Source organism: Bos taurus, chromosome 3 (assembly GCF_002263795.3).
Source record: "Bos taurus isolate L1 Dominette 01449 registration number 42190680 breed Hereford chromosome 3, ARS-UCD2.0, whole genome shotgun sequence".
Classification (NCBI taxonomy): Eukaryota; Metazoa; Chordata; class Mammalia; order Artiodactyla; family Bovidae; genus Bos; species Bos taurus.
Genome location: NC_037330.1, coordinates 22,964,817 through 22,986,355, shown reverse-complemented (window position 1 = coordinate 22,986,355; position 21,539 = coordinate 22,964,817). Strand labels below are relative to the sequence as shown.

At 41.2% G+C, this 21,539-nt stretch overlaps 1 protein-coding gene across 17 annotated transcripts in view; it reads left to right on the top strand.

Moving 5' to 3' along the window:
* PDE4DIP (phosphodiesterase 4D interacting protein) overlaps window positions 1–21,539 on the top strand; it is a 238,485-nt gene that overhangs the window by 79,195 nt on the left and 137,751 nt on the right. For 14 of the 17 annotated variants that reach the window (XM_059885018.1, XM_024990000.1, XM_059885010.1 and 11 more), the window contains one exon: window positions 12,347–12,457. In XM_059885018.1, coding sequence (XP_059741001.1) covers window positions 12,347–12,457 — 111 coding nt within the window. Of the gene's footprint in view, window positions 1–12,147; window positions 12,458–21,539 lie in introns of those variants that run through there. The other 3 variants (XM_024989997.2, XM_059885014.1, XM_059885016.1) reach the window with 1 other exon arrangement.

Below are 21,539 nucleotides of genomic sequence, written 5' to 3'. Positions count from 1 at the left end.
CCTCATCTATTTGCCATGAAGTGATGAGACCGGATGCCATGATCTTAGTTTTTTGAATTCTGAGTTTTAAGGCAGCTTTTTCACTCTCCTCTTTCACTTTCATCAAGAGGCTCTTTAGTTCCTCTTAGTCTTCTGCCATAAGGGTCGTGTCATCTGCACATCTGAGATTATTGGTATTTCTCCTGGAAGTCTTGATTCCTGTTTGTGCTTCATCCAGCCCGGCATTTCACATAATGTATTCTGCATATAAGTTAAATAAGCAGAGTGACAATATACAGCCTTGACGTACTTCTTTCCTGATATGCAACCAGTCTGTTGGTCCATGTCCAGTTCTAACTGTTGCTTCTTGACCTGCATACAGATTTCTCAGGAGGCAGGTAAGGTGGTCTGATATTCCCATCTCTTTCAGAATTTTCCACAGTTTATTGTGATCCACACAAAGGCTTTGGCATGCATAGTCAATGAAGCAGAAGTAGATGTTTTTCTGGAATTCTCTTGCCTTTTCTATGATCCAGTCAATGTTGACAATTTAATCTCTGGTTCCTCTGGATTTTCTAAATCCAGCTTGAACATCTGGAAGTTCTCAGTTCACATACTCTCGAAGCCTTGCTTGGAGAATTTGAGCATAACCTTGCTAGTGTGTGAAATGAGTGCAATTCTAACTTTTGATAGAACATAGTAACCCATGAGTATTTAATAGTGAGGGCCACTTAGAGTATACTTTATTTAGTCTTTATGTTAGGACCCCATAATCTAAGTAGGATTGATATACATTTAGAAATGGTCAGTTCTAAATCATTTGCTTTGAACTGAATTGAACTTGAATTGGATCTTTATCATAAAAGAATACTTTGTAAAGGTAAAGGACTGTACATGTTATTTCTCCCAGCTTTGGTTTTTTTTCTTCTTTTTTAAAATAACAGCTTTATTGATATATAATTTACATACCATAGGATTCACCCTTTTAAAGTGTACAGTTCCATGTCTTTTGTGTATTCAGTGAGCTGTGCAACAGTTCCCTCTATCTAGTTTCAGGATGTTTTCATCACTCCCCCTAAACCATCATACCCATTACTAGTCACTCCCTGTTCCCTATTTCCCCAGGCCCTGGAAACCACTCATCTAATTTCTCTATGTATTTGTCTAGTCTGAAAATTTTGTATAAATAGAATCATACAATATATGACTCTGTGCCTGGCTCATTTCACATTAGAATAATGTTTTCAAGGTTCATTCGTGTTGTAGTCTGTCAGTAGTGTTCTATTATATGAATATACTAAACTGTGTATATTCAGTCTTTTTGTATATTTGGGATGTTTCTGCTTTTTTTCACTATGGTGAATGATGCTTCTATGAACATTCATATACAAGATTTTACGTGGACATATGTGTCACTTCTCTTGGGTGTATACCTAGAAGTGGAATTTCTCGGTCACGTAGTTGCTGCTGCTGCTAAGTCGCTTCAGTTGTGTCTGACTCTGTGCGACCCCATAGACAGCAGCCCACCAGGATCCCCTGTCCCTGGGATTCTCCAGGCAAGAACACTGGAGCGGGTTGCCATTTCCTTCTCCAATGCATGAAAGTGAAAAGAGAAAGTGAAGTCACTTAGTCGTGTCCGACTCTTAGTGACCCCATGGACTGCAGCCTACCAGGCTCCTCCTTCCATGGGATTTTCCAGGCAATAGTACTGGAGTGGGGTGCCATTGCCTTCTCTGGGTCATGTAGTTACCCCATATTTAATCCTTTGAGGACTAGCTTTGGTTTATTCATCTTGAAAAATGGAGAAAACTATGTTTCATAGAGGGTCAGGTACTCAGATCCTCTGGGGTCACAGGAATATTCTTTATAATGAAGGATACATTTTGAAAAGATGAAGGTACCTGGTGTAGAAGTAGACAGACCTTATTAGTCACATGGGGAGTCCTAGAGTCACAGGGGTCTCTAGTGTCATGATGAAGACCCTGAGTATGAAATACGGGTCAGCCTATTGGAAGTTGCAGTCTGTGCTCTTCCACTTTCTAGATAAGCTTACTTTCCTAGAGTGCAAAATGGATATAATAGATAACCCACTTACTTCACAGTGTTGTGGTGAAGGTAAATGAAATAATACATGTAATGGAAGTGTTTTGTATATTGTCAAATACCATACAAGTGATTGTTGTGAAGATAGTATAATTATATCGACTTAATTTTGGAATACAAGTCAAAGTCATTCAGAACAGCCCGAAACTAAACTTTTGTATTTCTTCAACTTAGATTTTATCCAAAAAGCATAGGGACTCACAGACACACAGATGTATTATAAATAAAATATTTATATGTGATACAAACCATCCTCCTTCTCCCTGCCACATCCCTGCTATCCCTACCCTCCAGTTCAAAACAAGTAGGGTTCTATTACTCTCCAGCCATTTTTCCCATAGGGCTGTTTTGAAAATATGATAGTTAGCAAAGTCTACTGAGGGTCATCCTTAGGTCCTAGTCGTCGTTGCTGATTTTATCTTGGAAGTATGTCTTTTATGCTCACTAATCTCCTCTTTCTCTTCCTGCACACAAGGCAACCAGAGCATTTAATGTGAACAGTTAGACTCCTGCTGCCTTTTAGGGCTCTGCCATGAGAGAGCTGGTGGGATGCTCGGAGATTCTTCAAAAAGTGACAGCTCTCTCATTGGTGCTGCCTTTGATAATATTGTTTCTATGAGAAAATAGGTTTCAGACTAGACCCTCAGGATAGCTAAGGACCTTAAAAGCTTTCCAGAACTAACTCCTAGCTAATGTGTGAAGATGATGGACAGGGAGGCCTGGAGTGCCGCAGTCCATGGGGTCGCAAAGAGTCGGACACAACTGAGCGACTGAACTGAATTGAACTGAATGTGTGAAGATTTTAACAATATCCCCAACAAGTGGTTCTTAAGTTTCAGTTGACTCCTTTTTGTGGCAGGAAATTTACTATCTCTCATAATGTTATACTAAGTAAATATTTGATGTATGAATGTATGGATGGAGGGTGGCAATAAGTTCATTACATCCAACTCCACTAGAGAATTTATCCTTATATCTAATTGAAAGCTGCCTTCAATTCCTAGTTTCTTTCCATCTAAAATAGTTTTTTTTAAAAATAATGACTTTTCACAAAGAACAATAAAACATTTGAACATACAATAGAACAATAAAACAATAAAACAATAGAACATGCAAAAAACAAGAAAACATTTGCCCATGTATCCAATATCTAAATTTTAACATATATTATTTTTGCTAATATGGTACAGATATAATTGCAACGCTCTTAATAACCTATGTGGATCCCATCTCCTGAATTTTTCCTACAGTTAATTACTGTTAAGTATTTTTCTTGAAGTCACACAAGTAGAAAATTGCAGAACTGAGATGTGAACCCAGATGTCCTTGGTTCGAAAGGCATTGCTTTTTCCACAATTCTGTGTTACCCCACTTAGATAAATATATATAATAGTGATAACATTTATCGCCAGTTTGTAAGTGGACAGCATTGATAAAATATCAAGGGTTACTTAAAAATGATTCTCCTGTTCCTCTGCTTACCATATTAACTTATTTAAGAATTTTTTTGTTTTCATGAAATGTAAAGATATGAATTATCACAGGTATCAAATTAGTGGAGTTTAAGTTGCAGAAGTTTTATTATATTTGAAAAGAATGTGCCAATTAAGATGATTAATCATTTTTAGTGAAGTGGAACTATATTTTTAGGAGAGGGATTGCTAAGACATTAATATGTCTTCAAGCATTTCCATTATAAGAACTGTCTGGGGGGTCTGAATATGATTAAGCAAATGTGAGGCTGAGTTTTTTTTTTAAAGGCTGACTTGACAGTTGGTTATGTTAATGGGGCATGACATACAACAGCTGGGTTGTAATCTCCTACTATTGTTGGCATTGACCGAGTTCTTAGTAAAGTCTTATTTCCAGTCTGGTCTAATACATTAAGAAGCAGTGGGAAGGAGAAATTAAGAAAAGAGCAGGGGAGAGCCATTAATGTTTGGAAAACATATTTTGAGAGAAGAGTAAAGATTTTTGATGTACTATGTACAAAAGGAAGAACAAAGACAGAGGCATTGCCCTGTGTTCAAGAACCTGCATGTGCTTGTTTCCTTAGCAGTGCAAAGCTTATCCAAAGGTCTGAGAGACCTGAGTGAGAAAGTCTAGTGTGCAGCCCAGGTGTGTTTTTTGTTTGTTAAAGCCACAAAACACAAACAAGTAAAATAAAATATAAACAGTAAGCAAATAAACAGTCTTCCTAGTAAGAGGTTCCTGGCCCTCTGGCAACTGCCTCCCTCCTCACCCTTTGTTCAAACTGTTGCTGCTAAGTCGCTTCAGTTTTGCCCGACTCTGTGTGACCCCATAGACGGCAGCCTACCAGGCTCCCCCGTCCCTGGGATTCTCCAGGCAAGAACACTGGAGTGGGTTGCCATTTCCTTCTCCAATGCATGAAAGTGAAAAGTGAAGGTGAAGTTGCTCAGTCGTGTCTGACTCTTAGCAACCCCACAGACTGCAGCCTACCATGCTCCTCCGTCCATGGGATTTTCCAGGCAAGAGTACTGGAGTGGGGTGCCATTGCCTACTCCGAACTGAGAGCCAGGATCTGCCTAAAGGAACAAAGTTGGACTCCTCATCCTGACTTTCGATATCTTTCTGAAATGGTTCTTTACTTCCTATCTTCTCTGTCCCCCACACAGGATGGCCTGTGCCCTTTGTTTCAGTCCAGTTGGTCATCTGCACCACTGCTTATGTTCTACCCACCTAGCTTGCCTTGTATTCTCCCTCTAGTCTATACAAACTTGATTCATCCTTTAAGGTGAGCTAAAATGTCATTCCTCTCTGGAACCTTCTCCGGTAGCCTCTTTTTCCTAATTTCTGTAGTTTTTGCTATTTGTATAGTTTATACTATCCTTTGCGGAGAAGGCAATGGCACCCCACTCCAGTACTCTCCTTTGATTGTTATTTGTCATATGTAATATTATTCCCCATTTCTTCAGAACACTTGTTCACACTTCAGATTCTGTCTTGTGTATTAAAATTAGCCTGTTAGAATAATTTATTTTACTTATAAAATTACCTTTAGCTATGTTCTTCATCCTACAAGAACTGTGGAATCTTGTATACACGTTACGTTCTATTAAGATTAAATCCAGTGAGGTCAAAGTCAGCATTAGTTATTCATCCATTCTTTTATTCAACAAGTATTTTTGAGCACCTACTATGTGCCAGGCACTATTCTGGATACAGACAACATAGAAGTGAACAAAACAGGCCCAAATCCTGGCTTTCTCATGGAGTTTGCATGCTAGTGGGAGAGACAGACAAGAAAGAAAATAAGTAAATACAGTATGTTAGAAGATGATAATGCTATGGGATTAAAGAAACAGTGAAGGAAATAATGGAGGACTGGGGTGAGGCATAGGGTGAGCTACAATTTTAAATAGGGTGGTCACCTCATTGAGGAAGTGACATTTGATCCAAGACTTGAAGAGAGTGAGGAAGAGAATCATGCAGATAACTAAAGAAACCATGCCATTCAGAAGGATCAATTAGCTGAAAGGCCCTGAGAGGGAGGGGGTATTTTGGTATTTTTGAGAAACAGCAGATAAACCATGTGGCTGGAGGAGGGTATGTAGGGGGAGAGTAGCAGGGAAAAAAAGTAAAAGAGAGGGCAGGAGAGGGGCTCCATATTACTCAGGGCCTTGAGCCTTATGGGCTAATGAACAGATTTAGCCTTTCAGCCTTAGTTAGATAGGAAGCCACTGGTGGTTTCCAGCAGAGGAGTAATCTGATATCTTAAAAGGCTCACTGTGGCTGCTCTGCTAAGTATCACTGCTATTAGGGGAGCAAGGGTGGGAGCAGGGAGACCAGTTAAAGGACTATTCAAATAGCTTAGGGGAGGGACTTCCCTGGTGTCCAGTGGCTAAGACTCTGGGCTCCCAGTGCAGGGGACCTGCATTCAATCCCTGTTCAGGGAACTAGATACCACATGCCACAATTAATGATTCTGCATGCCACGACTAAGACCCAGCACAGCCAAATAAATATTAAATAAATAAAAGCACTTTAAAAAAATTAGCTTAAGGGAAAGATCACAGTATCTTGGGCCAGAGTGGCAAAGGTACCAGCGGCAGTGGTGGCAGATAGATTCTCTGTATGTATTAAAAGTAGAATTAGGCAGATTTATAGACAGATGATGGAGAAGGCAATGGCATCCCACTCCAGTACTCTTGCCTGGAAAATCCCATGGATGGAGAAGCCTAGTAGGCTGCAGTCCATGGGGTCGCTAAGAGTCGGACACGACTGAGTGACTTCACTTTCACTTTTCACTTTCACACATTGGAGAAGGAAATGGCAACCCACTCCAGTGTTCTTGCCTGGAGAATCCCAGGGACGGGGGAGCCTGGTGGGCTGCCATCTATGGGGTCACACAGAGTTGGACACGACTGAAATGACTTAGCAGCAGCAGCAGCATAGACAGATGAGACGATGTGTGTGAAAAAGAAGGGTTAAGAATAATTCAAAGTTTGGGGCCCAAACAACTCCAAATATTGGTGATTACAAACTGAAATGCAATCCAAAGAGGAAGAAACATGTGCTGGGAAAAATCAGGAATTCAGCTTTATATATCATGAGTGTGAGATATCTGTATTCAACTGGAGATTTCTACTAGGAAGTTAGATATAGACTGGAATTCAGGAGAAAGATCAAGATGGGCATATAAACTTAGAAATTTAAGTAAATAAAACATCACTTTTCTAGTCATCACTCTAGAAGATGTAGTTTCTTTGGAACCATTAAAACCAACTTTTTTATATTATTGGAAAACTATGAAAATAATATAAGCAAGCTAGCCCATATTAAACAGATCAAATCAGCAAAAAAGAAATATATATACAATACTTACCTGTTCATTGAAGTGAACTGAAAGTCGCTCAGTCATGTCCAACTCACTGTGACCCGATGGACTATACAGTCCATGGAATTCTCTAGGCCAGAATACTGAAGTGGGTAGCCTTTCCCTTCTCCAGGGGATCTTCCCAACCCAGGTCTCCAGCATTGCAGGCGGATTCTTTACCAGCTGAGCCACAAGGGAAGCCCAAGAATACTGGAGTGGGCAGCCTGTCTCTTCTCCAGCGGATCTTCCTGACCCAGGAATTGAACCAGGGTCTCCTGCATTGCAGGTGGATTCTTTACCAACTGAGCTACCAGGGAAGCCCTACTTAACAAATATTTAGGGAGTACTTCCTAAATATTCTGCAATGAGAATATGAAGACACAAAGTATGCCTTGCCAGCCCTCAAGACACTCTAGTCTGATTGAGCTGATTGTATACTGTACAGTGGGATGAATGAACTGGAGAGGTCTTCTTGGCAATTGTGGGAGCTGAAAGAATGTAGAAAGACATTTCAGTCATTGACCCTTGAGCAGCTTACAGACTATCGGGTTGGTCAAAAGTTCATTGGGGTTTTTCTATAAGATGTTATGAACAATCCTGAATGAATTTTTTGGCTAACTCAATAGTTAGACACATGAACAGTTAAAAGCTCTAAAATGTGTAAATAAACCTGCAGGACAGTAGAAGAGCTATACCATGAGGTATTGCCAAATGTTAATATTTGCCTTAAGTGCTCAAGAGGAAAATTTTTCCAGTCTGGCTAGCAGGGAGGCCTTTGAGTGAAATATGAACTTGAAAAAAGGACTTAAGTGAGAGGCAAGCTGTCTTGAGAGGCTGTGATGGTTTTTCTTTTATGCTAGTAGTGACGAGATGCCTGTGAAGGGGTTTTAAGTAAGACTTAAGTTTTGACAATAATGTTTTCAAAATAATGGAGTTTTTCTAGCTGTAATAAGAAGAGATGGCTGGATGAATTCTGTCGGAGAGGATAGATAACTGTTGCAAAAGTTTTTGCTTTTGTGGATTATTGTGGGAATGTTGTAGGAATGGCATATTCAAGTTGAACTAACTAGCAAAGAGTTGGTTGCCTATATAGGGCTAGATCTTGGGTGAGACAGCTTGGTTTGGGATTTGGGGACTGTTTGGGAGGCAAAAATGATACCCCTAAAAGTGGACAAAATCTCTAAGGGAGAAAATGTGGAAAGAAAAAAATCAGAAGGCTAAGGACTACTTGTCATTTAAGCAATAGCATTAAAGAGCCAGGAAATTAAAAAACAATAACAACACAGAAGAGGCTAGAGGGATAGGAAAAGAACAAGGGATTACAGAGTTCAAGAGGAAATAGGGTTAATGTGAAGAAAGAAATACCTAGGTTGGATAAGAACACCTGTATTCATATTCAATTTTACTTTCCATAAAGTTTCTATTTAATTATCTTACATGATGAAAGAATCCAAGTAGACATCAAAAGCATGATTAAACACTAATCTAGAATCTGGTATCTGGTTCCCCTGTGCAAAATGGGGTCTTCCCTCATGGCTCAGGCAGTAAAGTATCCTCCTGCAATGCAGGAGATGTGGGTTCGATCCCTGGATCAGGAAGATCCTCTGAAGAAGGGAATGGCAACCCACTCCAGTATTCTTGCCTGGAGAATCCCATGGACAGAGGAGCCTGGCAAGTTACAGTCCATGGGGTCGCAAAGAGTCAGACATGACTGAGCGACTAAGCATGCATGCACATTCAAAATGGAGGTAATAATAACTAGGTTATTCCTCTAGAAGCTTAGACCAGGAAAAGGCCTTAAAAATCACCTGGTTTCAACTACTTCATTTTATAAAGGAGGACAGTTAGGCCTCTGGAGAAGTGTACTCCCAAGGTCATATAGTTATTTAGTAACAGAGCTGGAACCAGAAAAAGGATCTTTTTGAATTTTAGACTTTTCTCTTCCTCACTGTCTCTACCTAAGCCTAGATGACATTCATTTATTCTAAAAGCACCAATTTAATGGAAACAGCTAAATGCATTTTAAATGTGCATTTTTAAAAAAATGAAGACTATATTGTCTTAAGTTACTAGTGGTCTAGGTAAGAAATGTGTTGCTGCTTATCATTCATATCCATTCAAGAGAAAATGCTCAGTCATGTCTATCTCTCTGTGGCCCCCATGGACTGCAGCCTGCCAGCCACCTCTGTCCATGGGATTTCCCAGGCAAGAATACTGGAGTGGGTTGCCATTTCCTCCTCCAGGATTTGAGAGAATGCTCAGTTCTAATTGTGCCTCCTGAGTCCACTTTATTTTCTCCAACTTTTTTTATCTTTCAAAGCAAATTGCAAACGCAACTTCTAGTGGAAGCTTTCTTTCTCTCACCATCCCAGTTAAAATGAATCACTCTTTCTTCTGGGTTCCCATAGATTCAGTATTTTTCAAAGCTTCAGGACAAAATTTATTAGTAGGTCTTGAAATCAATTCCACCTGACCTGCCTCTTGAGAAATCTGTATGCAGGTCAGGAAGCAACAGTTAGAACTGGACATGGAACAACAGACTGGTTCCAAATAGGAAAAGGAGTACGTCAAGGCTTTATATTGTCACCCTGCTTATTTAACTTATATGCAGAGTACATCATGAGAAACGCTGGACTGGAAGAAATACAAGCTGGAATCAAGATTGCCGGGAGAAATATCAACAACCTCAGATATGCAGATGACACCACCTTTATGGCAGAAAGTGAAGAGAAACTAAAAAGCCTCTTGATGAAAGTAAAAGAGGAGAGTGAAAAAGTTGGCTTTAGCTCAACATTCAGAAAATGAAGATCGTGGCATCCAGTCCCATCACTTCATGGGAAATAGATGGGGAAACAGTGGAAACAGTGTCAGACTTTATATTTTTGGGCTCCAAAATCACTGCAGATGGTGACTGCAGCCATGAAATTAAAATACACTTACTCCTTGGAAGGAAAGTTATGACCAACCTAGATAGCATATTCAAAAGCAGAGACATTACTTTGCCAACAAAGGTTGGTCTAGTCAAGGCTATGGTTTTTCCTGTGGTCACATATGGATGTGAGAGTTGGACTGTGAAGAAGGCTGAGCGCTGAAGAATTGATGCTTTTGAAGTGTGGTGTTGGAGAAGACTCTTGAGAGTCCCTTGGACTGTAAGGAGATCCAACCAGTCCATTCTAAAGGAGATCAGCCCTGGGATTTCTTTGGAGGGAATGATGCTGAAGCTGAAACTCCAGTACTTTGGCCACCTCATGCGAAGAGTTGACTCATTGAAAAAGACTCTGATGCTGGGAGGGATTGGGGGCAGGAGGAGAAGAGGACGACAGAGGATGAGATGGCTGGATGGCATCACTGACTCGATGGATGTGAGTCCGAGTGAACTCTGGGAGTTGGTGATGGACAGGGAGGCCTGGCGTGCTGCGATTCATGGGGTTGCAAAGAGTCAGACACGACTGAGCGACTGAACTGAACTGAACTGAAATCAGTTCAGTGGGTCACTCCCAAAAAGAGAAATGGAATAGAAAATATCAAAGTGCATCCATCCCACAAAGTGCTGGTTAACATTACTTTGGGGAATTTGTACTTCAGTTGTGTGTGTGTGTGTGCATGTACTGGATTTCAGTATGAAGTGTAAAAAGTTTAAATAACACAGGCCATAGCGTAAAACACATGCATACGTGCATGCTAAGCCACTTAAGTCATGTTAGATTCTTTGTAACTCTATGAACTGTAGCACCCCAGGCTCCTCTGTCCATGGGATTCTCCAGGCAAGAATACTGGAGTAGGTTGCCATGCCATCTTCCAGGGGATTAACCCACGTCTTTTACATCTGCTGCATTGGCAGTTGGATTCTTTATCACTCATGCCACCTGGGAAGCTCAAAACATATGCATCTATATCTATATGGCCACCTATCTCTTGGAAGGTTGGGACTGTCTTCATCTTTGTATCCCTCTTGTTCAGCGTATCACCTGCTGTGTACAAAGGGGATGTTTATTGGAATTATCATGTATAAAGAATTAGATGAATGAAGAGCAGGTAGTGTGGAGAGGAAATGACTACTTGAATTAAGTATAAACTTTTTGTTTTCTTTACTTTGAATGTTAATATTAAGTTGTTTTTTTTTTTTCACGCTAGTATTATTGCAACCGAGAACCTGCGTTTGGTATCTGTGCTGTGGAGTTGTCTCCCAGTCACCTTCAATGTCCTGTGTGGTGTGGTATAAATAATACTTCCTGCTAATGTTGCAGCTGTCATTCAAGGATCTTAAATTGCTTTAGGAGCAGGATCTGGTGATGAGTGCCTGGCTCCACTTGGCAGGTGCTGGAGTTAAGAACTAGTGACTGGGTGAAATCTCTGGGCTCCAGTCTGACGCCTCCCTTTATCACCTCCCACCCTCTTTTTCTCCCTCATCCCTTAGAGGGAGTAGCCTTTGACCCTGCCTCTTGGAGCTGGTGTAGCTGGTAGAGAGTGCAAAGATTTCACTGAACTGGAAGATTGCCTCTTTCTTTGGAGGTAGCTCAGGTGTGTGGACTTCCCAGTGGTAGTTCAGTGGTAAAGAATCTGCCTGCCAGTACAGGAAACACAGGTTTGATCCCTGGGTTGGAAAGATCTCCTGGAGAAGGAAATAGCAACCTATTCCAGTATCCTTGCCTAGGAAATCCCATGGACAGAGGAGCCATGGGGTCGCAGACAGTCAGACATGACTGAGCACGCATAGGCACGTACACACACATGCACACACGCAGGTGTAGGGGGAGGTGAGCAGGATAAGAAAGGTCATTTCTCTAACTGCCTCAAGGCTTGAAAGGTCCAGGGAGAAAACCTGGGAAGGAACTGATTAGAGATGAGCCTCTGGATATCAAAGGAAATTAGAAACCCCTCTGATGAGTCCTTCTTGAAGATTTGCACCTGATAGGAAGCGGGGGATATTCCATACATGGTCACCATTCTGTGGGCCATTTTGTAAACTTGCAATCCCACCATCACCTTGAATTACTCCCCTTCCCCATTTCCTGGGAGCTTCTGGGGGGTCAGCCCCCCTGTCTTTTAGGAGAAACTGTTAACTGCTTACAGTTGGGCCTGGGAGACTCTGCAAGAGTGAGAGCCGAGTCCTAGCTAGGAGTCAGGTTACACCACTTGTGTTTGAGTTCACGCAGCATGTTCCTCTGTCAGGGATTCCGCAAATATCTCCCGAGGTAAAAAAGGAAAGCGGGCGCGCTCCAGCACCCAGAGCAGCGAGCCCAGGCCCAAGTGCGGGAGGCAGCCAGCCGCCAGGGCCATGTCGCCGTAGCCCCGCAGTGTGGCCGCCGGCTCGCTTCATGCCGCGGTGCAGCTGCACCACGTTCCTGGGCTGAGGGGGGCAACCGGGCACGTGCTCCTCCCCATGGGTTGCCCACCATGTCTAATGGATATCGCACTCTGTCCCAGCACCTCAATGACCTGAAGAAGGAGAACTTCAGCCTCAAGCTGCGCATCTACTTCCTGGAGGAGCGCATGCAGCAGAAGTATGAGGCCAGCCGGGATGACATCTACAAGCGGGTGAGTGCTGGGGGAGCTGCCACTCCGCTGGGGCGGCGAGGGGCCAGTGAGGACACATCAAGATGCTGGGGGTTGTTCCTATGTTCCTCCTCATGCTGTGCGAACGAGCGAGGGAGGCGGTTCCGGGCCGGCTGTGGTCACCTTCACGCCTTCTGACCTTGGACAACCCATTTCGCCTCTTTTATTTCCTGCTCTCCTACTCTGTAAAAATAGGGAGTGGGATTAAATCAGAGGCTCCCAAAGTCTGATCTGGAACTGTGGAGAGCAGTCACCTTGGGAGCTGCTTTATAAGTATAGCTACATTCCTGACTCACCCCCAGGGATTCTGATTTAGTAAGGGAAGGGGAACTCAGAAACCAGCATTTTTAAACAACCCCTGGAGAAGACTGAAGCTGTAGTTTTTAAGTCCCATTCTCTGCTTAGAGCAGGGAGCCTTCTAGCTCTGGCTGGCGCATGGGGGCAGGAAATGATGCCATGGAGGAAAGGGCAGGGATGGAGGACATTTCTATTCCTTAAATCCATGATTTGTTTTTGAAGATTATTCAGATGAATTTCTAGGACAGAATGTTAGGCATTTTCATCTTTCGGAATAGTTCACCTTAGAGTGAAGAAAGGGTATTGATGGAATGAACAGCCTGTTGGCCTTGGGTGGGGTGTGAGAGGGAATGTCAGCTTCCCTGGAAGGGAGGGCCATCTTAATTGATGGATGAGTGGGGTGGGGAAGGAAGACTGGGGGGATTGGCTGAGTTGAGGGTGAGGCAGCACCTTGGTAAGAGGACGTTAGGCTATGGTTTACAAGGATTAAGCTTCCACGCCACAATGTTAGTTTCCTTAGCTTCCTTAGTGTCTGGGCAAGCAGGAACTGAAGCGGCCTGAGTGACCTGGAGCTGATGGCCTCTGACTTTATCAGAGATCCTGAATCTCCAGCTGTTCACACCAGAAGACTGTATGAATATTATCATTATCTATGTGTGCCCTGTCCTGTTGAGAAGAAGGTTGGGATGCATTACAGGCTGCTAGATAATTCTTTGGATCAGAGGAATAACTGGTATCCATGAGACCCAAACCACTCTTTGGTAAATTCAACTATTATGAGCAGCTAAATCTGAGGCATTTAGCCCTATTTTATGTCTTTCCTGGATTGCTGTGTTTTAACCTGAATTTTCCTGAAATTGATCAGACTCATCTTTCATCTTTTATGTGGCTATATAGTGAGGTGGGCTTCCCTGGTGGCTCAGCTGGTAAAGAATCTGCCCTCAGTGCAGGAGACCTGGGTTGGGAAGATCCTCTGGAGAAGGGAAAGGCTACCCTTCTCCAGTAATCTGGCCTGGAGAATTCCATGGACTATAGTCGCAAAAAGTCGGATACAACTAAGCGACTTTCACTTTTGTGAGTGTGCCTCGGTGGAACTGCCAGTAGTCAAGGAGGATATTGCCAAGTGAGGGTTGGTAACAGAGGGAGGAAGAAGGGGAGCATGAGTAGCAGTGTTTGTCTTGGAGTAGGAATAGTGAATAAATTTGCTCACTGTGCAGAGAAAGGAAAATTTTCCTACTAACTGTCTCTAAAGCAAGGCAGAAGGAAGGGACAATTTCTTAGATAATTTTTCTTAGAGAAATCCTTTCTTAGAATTTTTTTTAGCTTGAATCAAGTGACTGCTTGAGTCATTTCATCTCATTTAGTCTCACCCTCTGCTCTGCAATAGCTAAGGAGACAGTCTTCAGGGAAACTTTGGGTCTGTGTGAGAGGGCACCATTGCTTTCCTGGAGAAGTGTGATTAAGATTATAGTGACTTGTTAGGCGGTCCAATGGTTAGGACTCTGTGCTTCCCATCCCTGGTTGGGGAACTAATATCCCACAAACCATGTGGTGCAACCAAAAACAAAAAAAAATGATTATAGAAGCTGCATGGGAGCATGGTCCGGGGGTAAGAGAACATGGTCACATGCAGAAGTGACAACCCTTTTGTTAGACTCCAGTATTGCCATGAGGTTTCTCAGGTGGTGCTAGTGGTAAAGAATCTGCCTGCCAGTTAAGGAAATGTAAGAGACGTGGGTTTGATCCCTGCATGGGGAAGATCCCCTGGAAGAGGGCATGGCAACCCACTTCAGTATTCTTGCCTGGAGAATCCCATGGACACAGGAGCCTCGGGGGCTACAGTCCATGGGGTCGCAAAGAGTTGGACACGACTGAAGCAACTTAGCACGCGCACACAATACCATGAGTCCCACACAGGTGGTAAAAATGGCCCTATCTCTTTTTGGTCATAAAAACAGAGTAATCAGGCAGCTGCTGGCCTCATATAGTTTGGGGAATCTTAAACCTTGTGGGGTCACAAAGGGACTAACACAGTTAAATGTGAAACACATGCATGGGAATATCGGAGGGTGAGATTAAAAGAACCAAACTGCTCCGTTTTTAAATATCATAATAACTATTACTGCTACTGCTGCTAAGTCACTTCAATCATGTCCGACTCTGTGCGACCCCATAGATGGCAGCCCACCAGGCTCCCCCATCCCTGGGATTCTCCAGGCAAGAACACTGGAGTGGGTTGCCATTTCCTTCCCCAATGCATGAAAGTGAAAAGTAACAGTGAAGTCGCTCAGTCATGTCCGACCCTCAGCGACCCCGTGGACTGCAGCCTTCCAGGCTCCTCCATCCATGGGATTTTCCAGGCAAGAGTACTGGAGTGGGGTGCCATTGCCTTCTCCGAATAACTATTACTACTAGTAGGCATACAACTACTGCCTACTTGAGTATTCTGTACTCCCTCCTTTCACTTCTCATCATACCTCTTATTCCTTTCACCTGTCAGATCACTCATCCCATTTTGCTGTGATTATTTGGGAAGCACCAACAGCTTAGGTTAACATGCCCTCATTTGGGAAGCAGAACACATAAAGCCTTTATCATCATTAATATCATAGTTGAAATTAGCTTATCACACTTTGTAGTGATGAGGGATTGATAGAAATCAGGAGAGTTCCACTTTGACAGAAGGATAAAGGATTAGAAAACCAGAAATCAGGAGCCCTGGACAACCAGAGACCTGGGTGAGTTACTTAGCCCTTCTGAGCCTCTTCCAGTTCCTGCAGAACTGGCATTAAGAGTAATACACAGCACCATAGGCACTGAAGGTTATCGGTTGAGAATATGAATAAATAGCCACCATAATGATTAAATAAGATATATCAAAGCACTTTGTGAACTTTATCGCATTATGCATATATGAGAGGGCAGTAGTTGTATGCCTACTAGTAGTAATAGTTACTATGATATTTAAAAATGAAGCAGTTTGGTTCTTTTAATCTCACCCTCACATATTCCCATGCGAATGTTTCCCATTTAACCGTGTTAGTCCCTGTGTGACCCCACAAGGTTAGGACCATGAATTAGCAGCCATGTTGGCAGAGACAAGGAGAGTGATATGTGATGCGTCACATGGTAAGTCAGGTAGTTCAGATAAGAATTTAGAACCCTGTTCTGTGGCTAAACTTAGCTTGATTTTTCTTTAGTGTTGAAAGGACTCTTCTTTGAATATAGTAAAAGCATTAAATCATACTCAACTAAGTTAATCTGAATTAACTTGGGTGTTGTATGCATGGTTCACTTAAAGAAAACTAGTATTTGTGAAACATGTAAGAAAATTCTATTGTGAATAGGAATTATTTTGTCATTTTACATATAGTTTACTATGGCAAACTTTTGAGTTAGTTGTACTGAAGAGTAAAAAATACTGTCTTAGAGACAAGCAAGCATTTCACCATGGTGACTATAGGGAACGGAAGTATGAGAAACTTTAGGAGAAAAGGACTAGAGAGAGGGTTCTGTCTTTCTCTTTCCAAGTAGTAAGTCCTCCTTTATGTAGCTAATTGAGGGAGAGACTGAAGTAGATATACACAATTCTTAATTGTAAAGGAAGCTACAAGGCTGTTTAATTTTAAGAGAAGTTGTAAGAGTTAGTTATATAAAAACCTAAAAGTATCAACTTCAAGGCAAGTAAATGTAAAAGGAGTTAAGGGTTTCTCTCTTTCAAGCTGTTCAGAGAATTAAGAAATAAAATAGTATTAAATTAAACATAAGAATTGGTTCTGTGAGACTGGCTACTGTTTGTTGAGTGTTTAAGTTAAACTACCTTTAACTTTTGTAAATGACTAGACACACAGGAGGAGGCTGTGTACCCTCAGCACAGAACAACTGGGGCATGTACCTACATGATTAGATGCCACCGCCCCCTCATGGTTGCATATATTAATTGTAGGTTTAGAGTGTGGGGTAGACAATATCTAAAGCACCGAAGGGAGAGATCATTGCAGTACACAGAGCTCCTGATTCTGAAGCAAAGTCAAGTCAGAAAACTGTAAGTGGTCTACAGCTGAGCATGGCCCACTCCCAGGGAGACTGGCGTGTTAGCATTTCTGAACTGCAGCTGCTCTGGTAAATAATTTCTGGGCGGCATCTTGGCGAACTTCCTCGTTGCTGTTGATTATCTAATCCTGCACCTTCTCATGATAGCCAAGTGTTCTGCCACTAGAAATATGCCCAACCCTGGAATTTATGAAATCCACTGCTGTGTGGTAAACACCCAATCCCCAAACAGCACACTAAAACCTCCATCCACTGTGTTTTGCCACATGATGACTACTTACTTGTTAAGCTTGTTTGAATTTATTATTATTCAGGGTCATTTTTAAAAAGACTTAAGGTTTCCATTCTAAGAATGGAATTTAAAATCTGACAAGGTCAGATCCTGTTGCTTAGAAATTGAATGTTATCATCCTGGACCAAATAGAGTCTGTGTTGAATGTGACATAATTCATGTTGGAAGTTAAAGTGGTTTTGGCCTTTAGGATAGGAGTTGAAAGAGTTGTGTTCTCTTGTTTTGTGGGCTTTAAACTGCCTGACTTCTTTGAGCTGTGGTTTCTCTTCTTTTGAGACTGGATATTTTTCCTGAGAATACTTTGATATTTATACATAGCTTATTTCTGCAGCCAGGTTTTTAAAACAGCCCACTGACTTTACTTGCCTACCAAATTTTTATCATCCCTGCTCTTCTGCCGTCACTGAGTGCAGTCGCTAAGAGTCAGGAACAAGACACACTTGAGATGAAATCTTGGTTCTACCACTGGCTATATAAATACTAGAATTTATCTTTGCTGAAGGGGGTGTTGTAATACTTTCTATCTTACAGGGTCTGAAGGAGGATCCTATGAGCCTATTAGTTGAAATCAGCACAATGCCTATCACACGGTAGTAAGCCGTCATGTAATTTTTGCTGCTGCTGTGACAAACTGAGAGATGGCAAAGTTATCCACATCAGTCCAATTACTGAACATGTTCAATTTGGACCATTTTTTATTCCAAATCAGTTTGTTCATCCTCAGTAGTAGACTCGGGACCATTTGTCTCAATTCTTCATTTTAGTTTGCCCAAGTATAAATAACACTATGTAATCCAAGTGTCTTTGTAGCAGCAAAGTTACTGGCACCCTCAAATATGAATGTTTCTTTAAAAAAACCCAGGAAACAAGAAAGGCTGAGTTTGTTAAGTTTTTAAATAAAATATTTTAGTCATAATACAAAGTCCTTTGCTTTCACAGAAACTATTATTATAACTATGATTGGTTATAATTAAAAATTTTTTATCATCTTTGTAGTTTGGCCTGGTTCTAAATTCAGCTTATTTAGTTTATTTTTTAAGACCTATGTTTCTTTTTAATGGAGATATAATTAACATTGCATTAGTTTCAGGTGTACAACATAACAATCCTATATATATAGATAGATATATATACACACACATATATATCATGAGATGATCACCACAGTAAATCTAGTTCACATCCATCACCCCACATTTGTTGTTACTGTTCAGTCCTCAGTCGTTTCCGACTCTTTGTGACCTCATGGACTGCAATACACCAGACTTCCCTGTCCTTCCCCATCTCCCGAAGTTTGCTCAAACTCATGTCCATTGAGTCGGTGATGCCATCCAACCATCTCATCCTCTGTCGTCCCCTTCTCCTCCTGCCCTCAATCTTTCCCAGCATCAGGGTCTTTTCCAGTGAGTTGGTTCTTTGCACCAGGTGGCCAAAGTATTGGAGCCTCAGCTTCAGCAACAATCCTTCCAATGAATATTCAGGGTTGACTTCCTTTAGGATTGACTGGTTTGGTCTCCAGTCAATCAGCCCACATAGTGATACTTTTTTTCCTTATATGAGAATCTCAAGATTTACTGTCTTTATTGGATTTCTTTTTGGCTCAATGACTAATTTTCTTTGGTCCTAACATGATGTCTTTAGGTTTTGGGAAATGTGATGAGTAATAGTGTACGTACAGACTAGGCCCCCAAAAGTTCAGTGAAGTCCCAAGGAGCTCCATCAGGCCATATAATTTAGGAACCTTGACTTGAACCAATGGAAGGTGATTACAGAAAGACAAGTATCTTTGAGGGATATAAAAATGTAGGGACAGAAGTTTTAGACTCAGAATACTTGAATTCTGACTCCACCTTTCTCCCACTACATCTCCTTGGCCTGGTTCTTAACTTCATTGAAACTTGTTTCCTAAGAGGGAGGCATGAATTCCTGTCCTGCCCTGCTCCCTATATGTGGACTTGTTTAATGTGTTAGATGTTCGAACACTGTAAAGCATTATTGCTACCCTGCATACCTGGAGAGTGTATACCTTCTCGGATTACTGTCTAAAGTGACTGTTGCAGCTGCTGTTGCAGAGTGAGTGGTTTTCTTATATTTAACAGAGCTGACTCTGTCTTCTTTTTATAGTTGGATACCTTGTTCAGTCAGCTGCTAAGTTTTTTCCCCCTGTATTTTACTTATGTGAACTTTAAGAAATACGTATAGTAAGGAAGGGGGAAAGGTGAATAAAGAGAGAGAAATAAGGGCTACTTTGGCCAAACTATTTTTAAACACTTCTGTAGAAGTCTGGTATGAACACAGTCTGTGTGTGCTGACTCCTCACTCTCTGCTTTCTGAGGTTCTTGAAGCCTTGCTTGTGATTTCCTCTTTGAGGGAGTAGAAGTAGGAAGAAATTAGGGAGACTTCATTCATTAAATAGTTGTAACCAGTATTTTTGTTTTTGGTTAAAATTTTTAAAACTTCACCCCCTTTAAAATGGCTTTGGTAAAAACCAAACAGAGACAGAAAATAGCATGTGTTGGTCAGGATGTGGAGAAAGTGGGAACCCTGTGTATAGCTGCTTGGGAATGGGAAATGGTGTCACTACTGTGGAAAACAGTGTGACAGTTTTTCAAAAAATTGAACATAGAATTATTATATGATGCAGCGATTCCAATTCTAGGTATATACCCAAAGTAAGTGAAAGTAGGGACTTGAACAGATCTTTGTACATCCACATTCATAGCAGCACCTTTCACATTAGCCAAAAGGTAAAAGCAACCTAAATATCCATTGACAGATAAATGGATAAACAAAATGTTGTGTATACATACCATGGAATATTGCCTAGCCAAGGAAGGAAGCTCTGACACATGAATGAACTTAAAGGATGTTATACCAAGTAAAATAAACTAGTCACAAAAGGATAAATATATGATTTTACTTATTGTAGGACCCAGAGCAGTCAGATTCATAGAGACAGAGAATGGTGGTTGCCAGGGACTGTGGGGAGGTAGGGAATTGGGGGTTTATTGTTTAATGGATATAAACCCGGGGGAAAAGTTCTGGAGATGGTTGGTTATACAGTATTAATGTATTTAATGTCACTGAACTGTATGCTTAAAAATGGTTAAAATAGCAAGTTTTATATTAAGTATATTTTCCACTTAATTTTTTAAAAGCAACTCTCCCATAATTGTCACAGTCCCTTTAAAATTTTGTGAAATCCCTAACAAAAATAACTTTTTCCCCTGGTTTGCATAACACAACTCTTCTCATTTTTAAGAGCTCTTAATTAGATGTCATAATACTTTGAAGAGTTTTGGGAAGAGAAATTTTGTTCCTTTGAATATTTAAGACTTATTCTTTCAACCACTAGGAAACAAATCTAAAACTAAATCTGAAGCCTCATTTAATTTTAAACCACTTTCAACTAGCTTCTTAACTATGTCCATATAATTTATACTTCTACATGATCTTATCACGAAGCCACTTCTTCTTAGCTATGTGTATTCATGTTTACACACTGATAAAAGCAGCATGATATAGTTGAAAAAATAGACATTTTAAATTCCCATCTCAAATGTTTACTTTGTTTATATTATCACCTTAGCCATTCATTTACTCATGTCTGTACACATTCGTTCAGGATTTCAAATATCTACTGACTACTGTATGCCAGTGCTACTATGCTAAGTACTGGTGGAGAAAGTTATCAATAAATACATAAAAATGGTATAATAAGGGCTACCATAGAGGTATGTACCAATTGTTCTATAATACTAAGGATGATAATTAATTTCTCCAAGAAAGTCCTTGCCAAGCATGTGAAGTTTGCATTGAATCGTAAGAAATAATAGAACAAGGAATGGGATAAAGCATTTCAGGCAGAAGAAACAGTATTTACAAGGGCATAGAAGTTTAAAAAGGGGATTGGTGGCTCAGACAGTAAAGAGTCTGCCTGCAATTTGGGAGAACTGGGTTTGATCCCTGGATTGGGAAGATCCCCTGAAGAAGGAAATGGCAACCCACTCCAGTATTCTTGCCTGGAAAATCCCATACTCAGGGGAGCCTGGTGGGCTATAGCCTGGCAGAGTTGCAAAGAGTCAGACATGACTGAGCGACTAACACTCTGAAAGCATGAAAAAGCATTGCATGCTTAGCACACTTCAGATCTTTCAATATGAATAGAACTTGTGGTGGTTTAAGATGAGACTGGAAAGGTAAGCAGGAGACAGATAATGGGAGCTTTGGATTCATCCATTCATGCATTAATAAACATTATTTTGGCACCTACTATATTCCAAGTACTGTGCTAGAAGTTGGGGCTTCAAACATGCATAAGACACAAGTGATAACAGAGTCTGATAGGAGGCAGTGATAGAGATCGTATGAGTATAAAGAACTCAAATGAGGCCTCTCTAACCCAGCTGAATAGAATAGACT